The following is an 18,661-nucleotide window of genomic DNA, read 5'->3' on the forward strand; positions in this document are numbered from 1 at the left end:
ATACTAATGTTAAAGATGCTACGTTTTGCACCCATGACCAACCAAAATAGTCTGTCTCTTCCTGAACAAGTTGAGCATAAAGCTCTCTAATTAAGTCCTTCGGATGTAAGACTCCTTCCTAAAGAAAGATGTCACTCGAGAATACATGATACATTGGTGACACCATGTAGGCAGAAGTATCTCAAGAGAATCGGAATTCTTGGAGTTGGAACACCAAGAAGCTCGCTGTCATTCTCAAAGCTGATTTTTGAAAACCATTGCTTAGCATTTGATACTTTCACACAATTCCAGCTACAAACTTGCTGCTTTTTAACATCACCCTCCAACTAAGACGTTCTCGTCTCAAACTAGAGTTTCACACTCTTGCAACTCATTTCCCTTTTTTTTTTTCTTCTTTTCAAAAGGCCAACAAGAAAAGAAAACGTGAAAACACAATCTTATATTAGTAGCTGCTCCTGATCTTCTCCTTGCACCACTCCATTTACTTAGCATTAGTGGCTTCCACTGCTGCCTTCTGCCCAGATCCCCCTTCCTCCAACCTTTTCATCGGCTGCGAGGCCGTCGTGGCCATCGCTGTGTCATACGACGCATGGAGACCGAAGAAGAAGTAGTATATCAGCAGGAACGCCGTCCAGATGCCAAACCTCATGAACGACTTCGAGTCGATCGATCCAAGCAAGAATATATTGATCGCGATCGACACCGATGGCAGCCATGGCACCATCGGCACCCCCCACAGCTTCGGCGCCCTCGCCTGCGGCACAGCCAGCCACAGACCCGACGTCGACAGGAACCATATCGGCACCGTCACCACGTACCCGATCCATCCCTTCTTGCTCAGCGCCCAGTAGGTCGCCGTCGCGATCGACGATGCCAGTATGAGCACGATGCAAGCGACAAACTTATACCGGTTGAAGTCGGAGGTCTCGCCGCTCACGTAGTAGCGGCGGACGAGGAGAGCCACGGCGACAAGCATGAAGATGAATAGAGTGGAGATCGATAAGAGATTGGACAGGATGCCCAAGTCGGTGAAGAAGGCGACGGTGGCGGTTGCGCAGAGCATGACGACGGTGGCGTTGATCGGAGTGCCGGTCTTGCTGTGCACTTGTGCTAGCCACGGCGGAACCATGTGGGTGCGGGCGATGTGGGTCAGGTACCGGGCCTGGCCGACGGCTGAGACGAGGAGGACGGTTGTCATGCCCTTGAGAGCCCCGAAGGCGACGATGTACTTGGCCCAGTCCATCCCGACGGCTTCGAATGCTACCGAGAAGGCTGCATTGACGTCGATTTGCTTGTATGGCTGCATGAGGCAGAGAGTGACGGCGAGGCTGCAGTAGGCAAGCGTCGTGATCGACATGGCACCGACGAGGCCGATGGGGATGTCTTTGGAAGGGTTCTTGGTCTCCTCGGCCATGGTGGAGACCGCATCGAAGCCCACGTATGCGAAGAAGAGCACGGCGGAGGCTTTAAAGACGCCGCGGGCACCGTAAGGGGCGAAGGGGGTGTAGTTCTTGGCATCGGCCTTGGTGAGGCCGGCGACGATGATGAAGATGATGACGGCGACGTGGATGATGGAGGCGATGTAGTTGAAGCGGGATGTGCCCTTGGTGCTGAGGACGGCCACGATGCAGACGATGGTGATGATGGCAACGGCGATGGGGTCGAGGCGGTTGTAATCGGCGGCGAGGCCGGAGACATGGATGCGGAAGTCTTCGGGGTCGTGGTTAAGCAGGGTGGCGAAGTAGGAGGTCCAAGAACGGGCCACAGCAGCACCACCAATTACATACTCGAGGAGGATGTTGCCCGCCGCGATGAACGCCATGAAGTCACCGAGCTCCACCCGGAGGTAGGCAAAGGAACCACCTTCAGAGATCGAGTTGATGCCATTCAAGCATATATATCACCCAAGGGAAGCAACACGAAGGCAAGGAAAGATGGTAATTAGAATGGAAGCAAAGCTACAAAACGTAATTAATTATCTTCCAGACTACGATTCCTGGGTAATTTTACTACTAAACACATGGAAGATGGTAGATAATTAGCGGAAACTGGAAACACGAGAAGAATGATAAAAAATGGTTTGCTCTTTCTTCTCAAGAATTCTTACGGATAATTTTTTTCATTGGTAAAAACAAAACAAAAAAAAAAAGAAAAACTGTCAAAAATGTTTGAAATAAAGTTTTTGTAAAATGCTTAATTGGATGGAAATTTGTATCCCAATAAACATGATTTCTGAACTTGCAAAGAGTATACAGGATTAAAATACTTCTGAAAAAAAAATACGAAGGTTCTCACAAGTGGTAGGACTATTCGAATGATTTCACTCCTTAGGAAGATATTACAGATCATGTATTTCTTACATCTTCTTACACAACTTAACTGACTTAATTCTGTGAATTCAAGGTCTAGATGAATTTTTTATCCTCTAATCTTTTTTGTTGATGAAAATGAATTAGCATGTGTTTCAGTCTCATGAACAGTAGCATTTATAAATCGCTAGGACAATTTAAACACACACACAGAACTCAATAGTTCTTTGCAACTTAATTATCTTTTGCTTTAATCACATATAGTTTCCTTTTCACTATAGACTATCCTAGCCAGCTTGACCCTGCAAGTATTTTTCCTAAATCCATTATAATTCAATATCTAAGTCAGATATAATGCAAAGGAAACGAAAAGAGCATAAGATAATTATATATCCGAACAAATTTAAATTATTTAATACTTAAATTATTCATATTTTATTTATCATTAATTATTCTAATGAGTAATATAATTTTTAGAAAAATATTAAGTCCCACCTCACACACATCCATTCTACACCTCAAATTATCTCAAGTAAATATCAGATTCAATGTATTTTGAACAAAATTTTATACAAAAGTAAGCACTGCGGCCACTCAGTTAATCGCATTGAACATGGAACTGGAACTAAAGCAATGCAATGCAAAGTGCAACAGTGGTTATCTTAAGAATATAATATTAGTATTTATTATATAATATAATTACTATAATATTCATATAATATAAGTGAGAGTATTTTTATTAAAAATAATATTTTTAGATTATCTTCATTTGGTAATTCTCCGACATACCATTTATTTTATCATCTTCCTCATTCACTTTTCTATCAAATATAATAATATAATATAAAAATTAATTTTTTCACGAAACCAAACAGATCTTTAGAAAAAAAATAGCAGCCACTGAATTCAAGTTCTATTGACCTTTATCATGCCTTTCTCTTAAAAATAAAATTGTATTGGAAAAGCACTGAACTTTGCTCGCATCCATGAGCGCACTTGTCAAACCTTGATTTTTTTCTGGTTGCACAGGGAACCATCGATGTCAGAGGTGGGTCAATCGTACTCGTTTTTAAAAAAATGAGACCCACAAAAGAGCTGTGCATGACGGTCGGGTCAAGCAACCGGCCCTCTGAAAGGGACTCGGAAGACTTTTGGTAGCCTTGCCAAAAGAATGAAAGAAGACCTTCGATATCCTCCCCACTCCGTTGGAAGAATCTTCAGCACAAAATCCTTATAATCCACAGAACTTATACCCATTAATTTGATTTTTGATACCAAACAGCCAACCAACTAGCCATTTAATTAATACTATCCACACAAAATAATAAATAATGTAAAATATTAAAAATTAGGAGATAGAGATTTGAGATAAATAAGATTTTTTAAAGAGAAACATGGAGACAGAAGAGGAATAAGTTTGCTCGGAGAAATTAATTAAGTTGAAGAGAAAAATTTATTATGGAAGAGAAGGACTGAATTAGTTATGTATATACTTATATTGATGATTGTTATATACTTATATTATAAAAGTTTATTTGCGAATCGAATAATATTTTATTAATTGATAAATTTGATAGATCCAAAAAAAATCCAATACAATTCTATTTTTTTAAAAAAAATTAATCAAACCAATCACTGACCTAGTTGGCACAGGCTATTTTCCCTGAGTTTTTAACTATTAAGGCTAGTTGGCACCTTAATTTATCCACAGGAATCGCCAACTAAAGCCTTTATATTAACCCAAAGCTTAAGCAAACAAACAAAACAAACAAATAAAACTATTTACCTGCGACCGGGATCTCAACAGCAAACTCGGTGTAGCAGAAGACGGAGAGCATGGCGGAGATTCCGGAGACGACGTAGGAGAGGACGACGGCAGGGCCGACATCTCTATTGGCCTCCTGGCCGGTGAGCACAAAGATTCCGGCGCCGATGACGGCGCCGATGCCGAACCAGATGAGATCCCACCAGGAGAGGTTCCTCTTCATCTCATGCCCGCTCCTCGCCCGCACCTCGTGCAGCTCCGTCAAGTCATGCGATCGGGCCGTCACCCGGTCCCGGAGCCGCATCCCTGTCTCCCGGAGCGCCTGCCGGTAATTAACCCAGCTCTTGAACGACTCCTCCGGAAAGAAGTCCTCCTTGGTGCACGAGCACCCTCTTCTCTTCACCTCCCCGCCGCCGCCGCCGCCGCTGCCGCTTCCGGCTCCCATTTTCTCTCTCTAAGCAGAATATTTTCGAGGGGTCTCGCTTTCCCTGCTAGAATGGAAGAGAGAAAGAAGGGTTGTTACAAGGTGGAAGCAACCAAGAGAAGCGATGGGGAATGCTCCAGGCTTTCGTAGTTTCTGCCGTATTCTATTCTATTGGGTGTGTACGTCCCCTAACTTATGAAGGGAGGGACGTTTCGGCCATGCTTCACAGCTGGACTCTTATGTTTTAAAAATTTTTCCAAGCAAGTTGATTGACTCGCACCGAAAGCCATGCGGACATGGTTCTCTTCTTTAGGATAGCGTGTCGTTGGCTTCACGCCAAAAGGGAAGGCTAGGGAAAATTTTCAGAAAAAACAAAAAAAAAGGGACAAAATCTTTCTCACAAATCGATTGTTGGATTGCAATCTCTGCAAATGGATGAATAAAATTGTTTGGAGTGCTTTGAGAGTTGTAAAGGTTGCTATCCAATGGTTGATAGGGAGAAAGAAGATTGGTGATGCAAGATAGTGCTCGTGCACGCCATCAATCAATGAGATGCATTAATGTGGGTTTCATTCATTCTACCTCATCTCAATGATTAATGCACTCAGTGCATGATATACTTGTGATGTGTATAGCCTATTTAGCGCGCACGGAGATATATGTTAAATAAAATCCATCTCTATATTCTGCTATTATTTTTTTTCTAATCATGATTAACTCAAGAGCGAGTTTGGCATGAGAATAAACTAAAACCGAGTTAAAAAAAAAACAACAACAAAAAAAAAGGATGAACAGCAACTTCTCATTCTTAATTATATTTCAGAAAATGATTAATAAATATTTTATTGACTCATTAGAAATACTAAGTTTCTGTTTAAGCAGCCTTAAAAATCCTTTGATGCTCATCCTAGAAACATCTCATGTCCGTAGGCATCATAATTCAATAGCTAACTCCCTTTGACGGGTTTATTCACAGTCATAACTATTCTAAGGCCTCTTTGGAATCTCCTCGGGTAGGATCGGCAGTAAAGAGGCCGCAAGGAAAGAAAATAAAATACAGCATGAAAGAGAAAATTGTCAAGGCCCTTTTTTTTTCTTTTTAACCACCCTCTTGCTCTATGAAAACTAAGCAGAGAAGTAGAAGCCTAAGCTTAGACCTTTCCAATTTCCAGAGGTACCACAATAAAAAAAACATCAAAGAAAAAAACCACAGAAGACAAAACCATCACAACTCTACAAAGAAAACGAACACAGCTTCCTTCCCTGGCTGGCGAGTACCGCTAGATTCCAACAATATATACCCAAACAACAGCCACTGCCGATGAGACCAGTGAAGCTTGCCGAACGGAACCCAATCATCCACTTCGAGATAAACCCCATGCCCCCTAATTATTTTACATGTTTATTTTCAATCCCCAAGAACACTGGATGAGACGAAATCTATTATAATATGGAGTAAAACAATGAAAACGGGAATTAAAATATTCCAATAGATGTCGACGGAGAGTTGGAGCCAATATATATATACATATATATATAGGAAAACAAAAGAGCACCATATTTATCTAGAATAAACTACCTTGTGGAATCTCCGGCGCTGGAATAACGGGGACTGACCGCCGGAATAGAGAGGAGGATCGGATATTCCTCCACGGCGAGTGGAGAGAAGGGGAGGAGGGGAGACTTGCTCCGAAGATACTCTGGTATCAAAAACCCCGAGTCCGTGGTCAAATCCAACTGGAAAGCGGCGGGTTAGCACGTGTCCGTCTCGATCACCTGTTGATAGTCGTGACCTGAAGGCAGCGTTTCAGCGACGGTGTTATTCCACCGTAACAAACTCCCACAAAAGTTTTAAAGGGGATAAAGGCCACTCGCCGTATCACCGCCGATGCGATATCTTGGTTGTTGACTGGGCGATAACTACAAAAATCTTATTTAACATAAATATCTTCTATGATTTGGATTTATCGATTTGTTGGGGTGGAAAATGCACGACCGAACTGATGTGGCATTTCGCGTAGCCGAACCAAGTCTATCTCGACCGTAGACTAAAAAATCTTCCAGATTGCACGCCATCCGATATAAAGCCCCATAGATCGAGAGGACATCCTTCTCATCTCGATTTGTGGTTTTCTCATCCTATATAGAAATTGAAAGGATAATCCATCCCTCCATCGAGCTATGGATTAAGATTACAATAATAACCTTCCACGGTTATGCTGAATCTTCTAACTGTTATAATGTAATTTCTGATGGTTATAGCATGACTTTAGGTTGCTAAGATACAATTCCTAGAAAATTCGAGAATATGGCAACTATAGATAAGCTATGAGGGTGTGTCCCTTGACATCAGCATTACTGCAGCTATTGCTACCGTGCCTTTTATTCTCTCTATTTTCTTCTTCTTCCTCATTTTTCACCAAAAAAATTCTTTTTGTCTTGAGCATCAAGGATCCGATTGGAGCTAAACCGGCAAACTCTCTATTTGTTGTTTTACAGATCCATGGAGGCAACTTACTCCATCAATCTAGGGATTGATGGTAGTACTATTATTAAAATAAAAGTAGTTACAAGAATAGTTAAGATACTAATGAAAAAATAATGGATGATAATGAAAAATGATAATTGAATTTACAATATTATTTTATTTAAAAATGATAAATTGTTAAATAGTCGTCGTTATTGTAATTATATGGTGTGCTGTCATTGAATTCGGTCTGAGGTCAGCGCGCAGCTCGGACAATCCTAAAGTCGACTGGAAGCGAGTTGAGCAGGCAGAGTGGGGTGTCGGGTGTTAGGCTCCTTTGGAGATGGCCTGAAAAAAATTCTGCTTGTCGGAGAATTTCTGCCTACCTAAGCCATAATAGATTGGTAGCAGTATAGAAGGGAGAGAGGTTCAGCAAAGTATAGTTCTCAGTGAGGAACGAATGTCACGCCTGAGGTCTCTCGGGCCGCCTTTTTGTTGTTATTTGATCGGACGTGGTGTGTAATGATGGTCAGATAACGATCGATAGTACAGCTGCGGCGTGGGAGTCATCCGCATAGGCAGCGCTAGTAGGGCGCAGGCCGTGGTGCTGCCACGACTACGGATTGTCAGGGCTGTCGGTTATTGGGGCTATTAAGGACTTGATTGTTCTTCTCGGCTGATCGGCTCTCCAGTCGAAGCTAAAGTGGCCTACCACGATGAGGTTGTTAGTATAATAAAATAATAGATAAAATAATGAATGTTATTTAGAATAATTATAACGCCGGTTATAATATTATAACGACAGTCGTTTTAAACCTTGATGGTTTTTGATGCGAGAAAGTTGGCGGAAGTAGCGCGAGAGAAAGCTGCAGGTGCGTTTACGGCACCGTCAACGCGCCCGGTGTGAACAAGGCTTGGTTCTCCGGCCTCCTCACGGGGAATCCATGGGCGGAGATTCCGTTGGGCAGATTAATAAGCAAGCAATAAAAAGTTGTTTGGAATCTTGGTGGGCCCATATAGTGGGCGCATACGGCAAGAGTATTGCTGGACTGTTGCTATGTTCCGGCTTGGAGGCATGCATTTCGGCCGGCCGGCCATCATGGTCAAACCTCATTATATATTTTTTGGCCTCCATCATCACATAGATGGTGCTTGAGGGACTAGGAAAACTAAATATATCCAGTCTTAATAACAATCATCCATGTATTTTACGAGTTTTTTTCGTAATTTAGCACATTCCAAGCCATACATGACACAACACACTGCATTATAATGTACAAACCCTATCCAAATCATGATTATAGTATAATATATGGAGTATCGTGAATGAAAAACTAGACGTTTTCGTTCGATATTGAATTATAAAAAAAGTAATGGCTCAATTTTTTGATTTTGTTCTTGTTCCTCTGCAAAGGGATATAAAGACGCGAACCATCTAATTGACCATCTAGATTCAAATACTCGAGAAAATTAGGCTTTTGTAGTTTCAAACCATGATCCTCCAATTTTTGAGATCATTGGAGTTTGGCCTTATATAGTTTCCAATTTTTCTTGAGCCACATGATTTACTGTCCGCAAAAAATTCACCTGAATCACCATGACATGCAAAAATTTGTAACTTTTGGGGTAGAATAAGACCTCTAAAAATTTTTGATAATTAATTTTACGATGTCGGCAGTGCACCCGATGTGAACCAGAGTTGTCTCTCCAGACTCTCCACCAGGAGAATCCAGCGGCGTTGATTCCATTGGGCAGAGTAATAACTAAGTAACAAAAAGATGTTGGGATTCTTTCAGGGGGCCCACATAGTGTGAGCATGCGGAAGGAGCCGTTTCTGGGCTGTTGCTATCTTCCGGCTGGCGGCATTTCCGCCAGTCGGCCAACGTGACCAGCCTTATTAGATTTTGTGATGCTAGAGATAAAATTAGAGTTAAATATGATAAGCTACCAAAATAGCTTAAGCCGGAAAGGCTGGAAATCAGGTTTTCTGTAGAAGATATTATATTACATGATCCTAGTATAAATTCAATCCATAGCTTTAGAGTACACTAAATTCGTGAGCTAAGATGATGTAAATTGTTTTGAAGAAGTTCAGCATGGAGCTCATTTTCCTCAAGTCCTCAAAGAGGCTAGAGATCCAAGTGATGACCATTTTTAAGTCCCCTTCCAAAATAATATTGGGAGCTTTGAGTACAGTGATGGCATATATATACTAGCCCTTCGCAGATTGAACCTATTCTTTAGTTGCACAAGTCATTGAGTTTTACTCCCATCAAGGGTAGCTTTTTGGGCAGCATAATATTCTTTTCAGCATGGAAGCCGATGGAAAATACTTAAAAATATCTTCAAATTCTGATCAACAATGATGATTAAAATAGTAGAAAATGCATTGCTGGAAGGTAAATTAGATGATAATGATGATGATAATCTATATATCCAAGTGATGATACATCGATCACTCAAGCTCCACTAGGTAATAGTGCCGTATAATTGTTTTCCGATTCCAGCCCTTTCCAATCCAAGAAGAACTAAATATGTCCAAATCTCCCAATATGAAGGATCTATGCATTTTATGGGTTCCTTCATGATTTATTACATCCCAAGCCATGCATGGATAGAAGTTGTTTCTTGGGCAGAGTAACAAGTGATCACATAGTGTGAGAATGTGGGAAATGATGTTTCTGTGTCGTTGCTATCTTCCGATTGGAGGCATCCGGCCATTGTGACCAAACCTCATTGGATATTTTTAGCCTTCATCGCATAGACAGTGCTTATGGGACTAAAAATAAAAGTAGAGGTGTTGCTGATGAGCGTAGGGTGTCAATATAGACTACCTCCGAAACCTACAAGATAATAGGCAAGGGGTGAAGGCTCACCAGATTGGCTCTGGCCAAGCCCTTCGATGCTTAAGTCAATAAAGATTTTGTGTATTGAAAATAAAGGAGAAGGAAAGAATAGAGAATAAAGAGACATAGTCTCTCCTAAGCTGAGATTGTTTTCCATTATTTTTTTGGAGAACCATTTAGACATATTTATAGCTAGCGTCGAAATCTTCTAGGATTGCAACCTAACAAAGTCGAGGTCATGTTGCAACGGATTGGTAACAACCTGGCATGTGGTGGGACCAAGTGCACCTTTGAGATGGTGGAAGCTGAGCTGCTCCTTCTAGGCAAAGGTTTTGCTCAGCACGGATCAACAATCAAGATTACATAACTGAGTTGGAAGGATATTGGCCTTATGGGTCGGATGCTTCTGCACTGTCGGGCCTACCCTCCACATCCAATCGAGGAGACCGGCCAAGATGCTTGGAGGAACCTCAAACATGTGAGAATTGCAGTATGGGCTGCATATCAAACGAATCCTCACGTGTTACATTAGATCGATTATTAATTGCCATAACACTGATCCATCTACTTCCGCACACGAAGCTCTATTTTGGTTCGGATGAAGGGAGTAGTTATTATTGGATTTAGCATTATTTCAAAAAAGACATTAACCCATAGGTCGTGTCTCCTTTTTTCGACAGTTGAACTCTGTCTCTTGGTCTTTTGAGAAGATGTTCATTATTAGGAGCAAAAGGAACAAGACATGCATCCATCGATCCATTTATACAAATCAATCTGGGCTAACCACCTATAAGAAGGCAAGGGATGACCCCTTGCAAAACCAACTTGCAGAATTATTCCTAGGTGTAGTAATTTCATGACCACTTTTTCTATCTTTGTTGTAGTGTAGCATTCTGATGAATCCCTTGTGGGAGAGATGTCTCTACCAACATATTGAAGTGCTTTAGTTGTCTCTTCGACAGGCTATAGAGAAGATGGCAGAAGTGGAGACAAATCTCAAATATCTTCGAGTGAGGCTAGCTGCTGAGTCGGCTCTTTTAGGTGCCGATTTTCAATGAAAGATCGCTGAAGTGGAGGTTCGGCTAAGGGCCACTGAAGACAGTATTGAAGCAGCTGAGATTTGGGCCTTTAGAATCGAAAAAAACCTGTTGATGGCCAGGCAACAAATTGTTGACGCTGAGGGAAAGGCCCTCTAAGCTGTTGAGGAATTCAAATCCTCAGCCAACTACCAATGGGGGATCATTAAGTTCTTCTGCTAGGGCTTCTGGGAGTATCAGAAGGAATGGCTAGACTCCAACCAGACCTTGTATGCTTCGTTCACAATGGGAGTCATTCCAAGAGGAAGTGAGACTCTTTAGATGAAAATCCTTCATCAGGAAAAGGCAAGTAGCCCCTTGGACATATCCTTCCTTTAGCTTTAGGATGAGGTGTTAGGATTTTGACTATTTAGATTGCTTGCATCAGGTCATCCTTAGAATGCCTAGATGGCCAAGTTGGGATAGATAGTCAAAATGAAACAATAATGGACAGAATTCATCATCCAGGATAAGCCAAATGAGACAATGACATAATGCTCTTGAAGACCAGTCAAGAGAGAGAGAGAGAGATAAATTCAAGAACCACAATAAGAAAAAGCCAGGACGAGATGAACCATACGAAGAGGGGACCAGTTGAGGTAGCAATAAGTATTTTGGAAATAATGCTTCTTGCGAACAAGTTAAATCATGGGAGGAATCCCATAGTGGTTGTGACATTGAATAATACAGTATAGAGAATCCTTGGCATACATAAATTGATAAGATGAGAATTCTTGAGGTTGATAATAGTATCATGGACCAAGAGATATCATTGGAGCATAGCATAGCCCCTTGCAAGCTTTTGAGTTAGCATTTAATTGGGTTCTCCAAGCCTAGTTGAGACTAGGATTTATGTGATGCTTGGATAATTGAACTGAGCATATTTCTTTCTGTCAGAGCCTAGTTAAGATTAGGACTTATGATAGATTGGGTTCTTCTAGTTGGCGACGTTCGGTTGATCGAACCGAACGCGCTTCCTCTCATTCGAGCCTAGTTGAAATTAGGACTTATAATCAGTTGGGTTCTTCTAGTCAACAATATCCGAGTAATCAAACTGAGCATGCTTTCTCCCATCTGAGCCTAGTTGAGGCTATGACTTATGATCGGTTGTATTCTTCTGGTTGGCGACTCCCGGATGATCAAACTTAGCATGCTTTTTCCCATCTGAGCCTAGTTGAACTAAGACTTCCAGAGGTCCTAGTCAATTCTAGGGTGTCTTCATGGGAGTACATGTAGTTCGATTCTCTGGATTTAGCTCCCTAGCTGCATAGGCTTATAGAATGGAGGTTCTAGTTAATTGTAAAATATTTTTATAGAAGTACCTAGAGTTTGGCTCTCCAAGTTTAGCTCTCTGCCTACATGCCATGTAGGCTCACAAAATAGAGGTCCCACTTAATTTTGGGGCATCTCTATGGAGTACCTAGAGTTATGCTCTTTGGGTTTAGCTCCCTAGTTATATAGGTTCACCAGACAGAGGTCCCAGTTAAGTCTGGAGTGCCTCCATGGGAGTATCTGAAATTCAGCTCTCCAAGTTTATCTCCCTTGAGCAGCATGATAGCTTTAAGACTCGTTAGGTGATCCATCGGGTTAGTGGCACCATCGTAATGCTCAAACTTTGGCAACTTAAATCTTCTTGGTAGGGGCTTCTCTAGGATCTCCTTGTCGAAAGGTGAATTGTTGATGCTTTTATGTCATCTCCTACATCGGTCCAATACTTCCACAATACCTCGATCTGACGTTGCATCTCCTCAATCTTGCGACAGAGGCCAGCCTTCCTGTTAGAGATTTTTTCTAGCTGACATGGGAGAGAGTTTTTAAAGTTGGAGCTTGTGTCGAGGAAGAGGTGGTCATTCTTTTGGCCCCATGCTGGGCTTTAGGGCTGACAGTGGTCACCATTCTATGTTGAAACCCCCTAGTGATTCAATTGATTGGCCAAAGGATTATTGGTTTTTTGTTGTAGATCTTGCACCACTGTTGCCAGGGCTTGTATCTGTTGGAAAAGGAGGTCGAATCATCCTGTATCAACACCTCCTGTAGGGGGTTAAAGATTTGGACCTTAAAAAACTGCATAGGGAACCATTTGGAGTAGGTCTGATAGACACCCGACGATTGCTCCTTCGGAGCCTCATGGTTTTTCTCTTTTCTTTCCCATTGATGGCGTCAATTTGTCGTTGTCGATCCTGAGATGTCAATGTGGACTGCCTTTGGGACATGCAAGATAATGGACAAGGGTAAAGGCTTGCTGGATTGTTTTCGATCGAGCCCTTTGATGCTTAAGTTTGTAAAAGTATTGTGGATGGCAAACAAAGGAAAAAAGAAATAACAAAGAGATAGAGTGATAGAGTCTTCCCTAAGCCAAGATTAATTTTTGTTATTTTTTTTGGAGAACCATTTGGACCTATTTGTAACTGGAGTCAGATGTGGGGCCATGCTACAACAGATTGCTGATGTGGGGTAACAATCTTGGGGATGTGCCATAATAATCTAGCATATGGTGGGACCAAAACCTTCTTTCAGGATCACATCTTAACAAACTTGGGGTTATGCTATAGCGGATTGCTGATATGGGGTAACAATCTTAGGGATGTGCCATAACAATCTGGCATGTGGTGAGACCAAATGCGCCTTTGAGGCGATGGAAGCCGAGCAGCTCCTTCTGCAAGAAGGCTTTGCTCAGTAAGGGTCAGCAATCGAGGTTGTGGAATCGAGCTGGAAAGATATCGATCTCGAAGTTCGGATGCTTTTGTTCTGCTTCGCTTGCCCTCCGCACCTGAACGAGGAGATCGAACCAAGATGCCCCAAAGAAACCTCAGACGCATGGGGACTACAACTTGGATTGTGCACTAGATGAATCCTTATGTGCTACATTAGATCGATTATTAATTATGACAACAAGACTAGAAAAATTAAGTTCTACAGATTTGGAACAACAATAACGGTTAAAATAGTAGAAAATTACATCACTCGAAGGTAAATTAGATGATGATGATCTATATATCCAAGTGATGATACATCACTCAAGCACAATAGTGCCATATAAATCTTTTCAAGTTCTAACACTCTCTAATTCACCAAAAAGAAGATGTTCAATCTTCCAATCACAGTGGACCATGTATTTTACAAGTTTTTTCATGATTTAATAGGTCCCAAGCCATACATGTACCAAATCATGATTATCGCATAATATATGAATTATCATGAATGAAAAACCAGACTTGCCAATTTGACATTGAATTAAAAAAAATATCTGGTTTGATTTTTCTATTTCATTCTTGTTTGGTAAGGGATATAAAAAAAGAATCATCCGAGTGAGTACCTAGATTGAAATACTTGAGAAGACACTAAAAAAAAATTTATCTTTTCTAGTGCTTTCTAAAGCCTATACTGACGCTTATAAGTGTCGGTAATTTTTCCACCGACATTTTCTAAAGCATCGCAAAAGCATTGGCTAGGTGAGGGTGAAAAAAAAATTGCTGACGCTTTTGAAAAGCATCGTTAAAAGCCCTAATCCACAAAGCGTTGCTTATGCACGTTGAGCAGTTAGCGGCACTTGAAAGCATCGGCTTTAACTACTTATTTTTTTAGTTTGCGGCGCTTTAAAGCGTCGTTATAATTATTTTTTTAAAAAAATATTTAAAAAGATTTTTCTATTTTAAAGGTCAGAGGTCATCCTTCCAGTCTCCATTCAAACTTTTGATAACTACTAATAATCTTCCATTCTTGCTTTTTTATTGGTGATTCTAAGTTCCATAAATTTAGTCCTTTGCAACAAGAATATTAGTCCTGTTCAAACCTTCCTCCATGAACAACAGCAAGCATTTGGTGATTCCGTCTCAATACCTCATTTGGGTCATCAGTGCTTCTGCTTCCTATATAAATGATATAAGCCTGAGAAGTATAAAAAGTGGTTTATTGCCAAATAAATGTCATATCCCAAAAAGAAGAAAGAAAAATTTAAAAGCTATCATCAAAAGAAACCTACCTGAGATGCAAAGCAGAAGCTCAACTCTGCCAGTAACATGAAGAGGAACAAAAAGTATTTGGTACCCCATGGAGCCATGAGAGAGAGAGAGAGAGAGAGGAAATAGCTTGGGATGGCTTGATGGGTTTGCTTGTGGAACCCAGCCCACCAACCACTATGAGAAGAAAAACAATCATAGATTTGCTAGCTGATCGATCATCAAAAAGAACCCCCCGACCTGAGAGAGAGAGGGAGAGAGATTAGAATGAACGATGCCAGTAAGTTCCACTGAACAACAAAAAATGATTCTTAAAATATAATCAACAGGAAAATCCCCAAAATTCACAAAGAAGAGCCTAACAATCTTAAAACAGTGAAATGAGCAACAAAACTCTAATCCATCAGCAAATCGCCACTATAGCATGCCAAAACGTTTAAAATCAAAGACGAATAACCTAAATCTCATCCACAATAACAGATCTGAGTAGAAAAAAAATGAAGAGCAGATCTCGAATGAGAAGGGAGCTCAGAGAGATCAATACCTGAGCCCCCGCGGTAAATAGAGGCCGAGCAGAGGAAAAGAAACGAAGAGCAAATCTCGCACAAGAATGGAGCTCGGAGAGATCAATACCTGAGCCTACATGGAAAATAGAGGCCAAGCAGAGAAAAAAAAATCTAGAGCAGATCTCGAATGAGAAGGGAGATCGAAAGAGATCAATACCTAAACCCACGTAGCAAATAGAGGCCAAGCAGAGGTTGCGATCGTCGTTCCGAAGATTGAAGCTATGGATCGATTGAAAAAAAAAGGGAGGCGCGCGAGAGAGAGAGAAGCGACGGAGAGAGAAGGGAGGTTAGAGATTCATAAGGAGGGGGCGCGGCTAGAGGGGGGTTGGGGATTGGGAGGGGAAGAATGGCCTCCGACGACGCTTTTCTAAAGCGTCGTTCGTGGCAGGGGGGTTGAATGCCTTCGGCGCTTTAGAAAGCATCAACGTTGGGGAATCAGCCTCCGACAACGCTTTCTAAAGCGTCGTATTTATTTTGATTTCTGATGACGCCTTTTAGCATCGTCTAAGTCAGGCTCTCACCATTACTTTAGAGAAAGCATCGGTATCTTCCGACGCTATTTACACACGTGCATAAATTTTGGCGCACCAGCCAAATTGCCGATGCTTCTCCCTAGCATCGGCAGTTGGGTATCGGGGATAACCATTTTTCCTGTAGTTAGATAATGATTCGGTATTTTCAAACCATGAATCTCCTCCATCTGCAGGAGGATGCGAGAATTGGGCTCTTGCTCATTCATGATGAAAGAATACTTATCATGTTATGAGTGAAATTTTTTGACAAATTACGTACAGCTTAGTGGTTGTATCTTGTCTCATTATAAGTTTCGAATATATCAAGGTGCTTCTCTAGGCATTTGATATGGATAATTGTTTTTCCATTTATATGACATGATCGAATATTGTCCTTCTATAGTTTTCAATATTTCTTGAGCCATATGTTTAACCGTCAAAAAAAATAACCTCAATCACCATCCATATGGGGCGGTAAAACCATTAGCACAATCTCTATTAGACATGACAAGGAAACATTTGTCACTTTGAGGGTAGAATAAGATCTCTATATATTTTTGATAATTGATTTTTTTCACTAGTTCAAAATATCATGAAAAAATTTATTGGTCCATCTGACTAGGTTGGAGCTTAGTTGCATAAACATGGCTGATCAATAATGTCCCTCCATCGGCTCAAATTCTAAAAAAAAAAAAATACACCTAGTTTAGTTGAACTAAACATTAGACCTACACCCAAGTGGACGAACTTTTTATAACATTTCTCATTATTTGCATGCCAAACCATCCAAATCTAAGCAAATCCATTTGCACCCTTAGTTTCATCCACGTAGGTATTTCGACCTTCCATCTCATTGATTAGTTCATCATTCGAGTGTATAATCATCTAGAATCCAAATTTCTGAATATATTTTTAATAAGGAAAGAGAAGGAAGAACATTCACTACTAGACAAACTCTTATACTATCTCATGTGCACATGCTTTGGATATAAAAGAAATAATTGGACTTGTCAAACCAAGCGACTTTTCGTCTAAAATAAAAGTTTGTGTGAACACTTGAAAGCAAATCAAGTCCACCAAATCTTGCAGTCAAACGAGCACCCAATGCATGCTCAAGGAAGTCTTTTTCTACAACCTTTCTTTCTGTAGCAGTTGTAAGGAAGCTTCTAAAGGTCTACATGGAAATGTTTACAGAATTTGTGCATGAGAAACGAATTTGATGTGTCAAAATCTTTTTCCATATCATGCTACTACGGTTTCAGACGGAAAGAGGGCTATGAACCTCTCAGCATTCTAAAGGTAAGACATATCAGCAGCCAAATTGGAAAGATGGGAGTAAGGTTTGGAGATGGCTCCAAGTCCAATCTATTCTTAGCTCTTTTTGGAATTATTCGCAAGACTTGGACATTATCGCCAACCACTTGGATGTCAGCCTGACTTCATTCATCTCCAAAAGCATGTTCCCTACGCATCAAATTCGTATATTTCTCAGCAAAGTCTGTGTTCATATGGATTGGACTGGATGTATTTGCCTTGCTCCGGCATGCTATGGAAACAAACACTAACGTTGAGTAAAGAGTTGCGATCTCACAGTGACATTTTGTATGAACATTATGCTCTTATATCAAGCTTGGTCCTACATGAATCCTAAGTTAGCATGTGAGCTTTTGTTCTGGCTACTTTGCCAACAAATTTTGATAAAATTGTCATCAATGACTGCAAGATCTAATGATAATATCGATCTGATATGGCTCGCCAAATTGCAGTTATATGAACTTATATGACATTCTTGAGTGAAGACTAGATGAAAGAATATAGCAGATGGCATGGTTCCAGAACTTTTAAGGATACTGAAAATTACAGACCTTTTTAAATTGGTTGCATGATCTCATACATGAATTTAATTAGAGGGTGTCAAGTGACTTGCCTCGATGGTGATCATGCTCCTTTGCGTAGCAATAAAAGGTTTTAAATTCGAATCTTGGATGGTGGACTTCCGAGTATTTGGATCTAGATAACTGTAGTTTGAATCTTCTCTTTGTTCTATCCAAAAAATAGAAGAGGAAAGAATCTAACTGTCATGCTAAGCCCACCAACATAAGCCAACTCATTTTGTGCTTGTTCAATGTTTCTAAAACAAAAAACAACAAATTCCAGTGCGAGTTAGCCACTCTCATGGATGTCTTGCTTCTTGGCCGTGCAAGAGGACTCAACTCCCCATAGCCAAAGAGGTCAGCTAATTAAAAACGACCATCCAACTTCTTCAATCAAAGCTGATAACTATTCATGAATTGAATTCTTAAAGTTCCTTCAGCAGCAAATTAGAAATGAACTGGCACAACACCTACCCAGATCTACATTTAATTGAAGAATAGGAGTAGGTCAACTATCAAGGCTTTATGGATAAGCTTTCTAAAACCTATGACCGCCAATTGAGGACTAGGCTTGTCGAATTAAGTCCAAGTTAGTAGGCTCCGCATAAATACAATGCAAAGAAATATCAAGATTCCATCCATTGACCATTTCGGTCCGAAACAAACATCTTATAATCTATTCTAACCTCTAAGGAACAATTTCGAAAAAAAAAAAAAAAGCAAAGCCATTTTAACTGAAAATAGATGTCGAATGGTGTGAACTCATCCGTTAACTGATTTCAGAAACATGACTTGATAACTAGTTAATGCAACACCTATTTTTAATTGAAGCCACTCATGGTCACTCCCCATCCCTATCCTGC

The 18,661-nt window shown here is 40.8% G+C and overlaps 1 protein-coding gene across 1 annotated transcript; it reads right to left on the reverse strand.

Moving 5' to 3' along the window:
• Positions 1-231: 231 nt before the first annotated feature.
• On the reverse strand, positions 232-6,229 carry LOC103710508 (cationic amino acid transporter 1-like). Its single transcript, XM_008796243.4, has 3 exons — positions 6,078-6,229; positions 4,096-4,562; positions 232-1,863 (listed from the first exon to the last, which is right to left on the reverse strand). Exons 2-3 carry the CDS (start codon positions 4,517-4,519, stop codon positions 482-484), a joined length of 1,806 nt encoding a protein of 601 aa, XP_008794465.2. The 5' UTR covers positions 4,520-4,562; positions 6,078-6,229; the 3' UTR covers positions 232-481.
• Between the last annotated feature and the right edge of the window lie 12,432 nt (positions 6,230-18,661).

This window comes from Phoenix dactylifera, chromosome 11 (assembly GCF_009389715.1).
Source record: "Phoenix dactylifera cultivar Barhee BC4 chromosome 11, palm_55x_up_171113_PBpolish2nd_filt_p, whole genome shotgun sequence".
NCBI classification, from domain to species: Eukaryota; Viridiplantae; Streptophyta; class Magnoliopsida; order Arecales; family Arecaceae; genus Phoenix; species Phoenix dactylifera.

What these genes read in the sequence shown, in the direction of transcription:
- LOC103710508 (XM_008796243.4), bottom strand. Translation starts at nt 4,519, where the DNA reads ATGGGAGCCGGAAGCGGCAGCGGCGGCGGCGGCGGCGGGGAGGTGAAG. An exon ending in TGTTGAGATCCCGGTCGCAG is followed by an intron (nt 1,864 to 4,095) that starts GTAAATAGTTTT and finishes CGATCTCTGAAG; the next exon opens with GTGGTTCCTTTGCCTACCTC.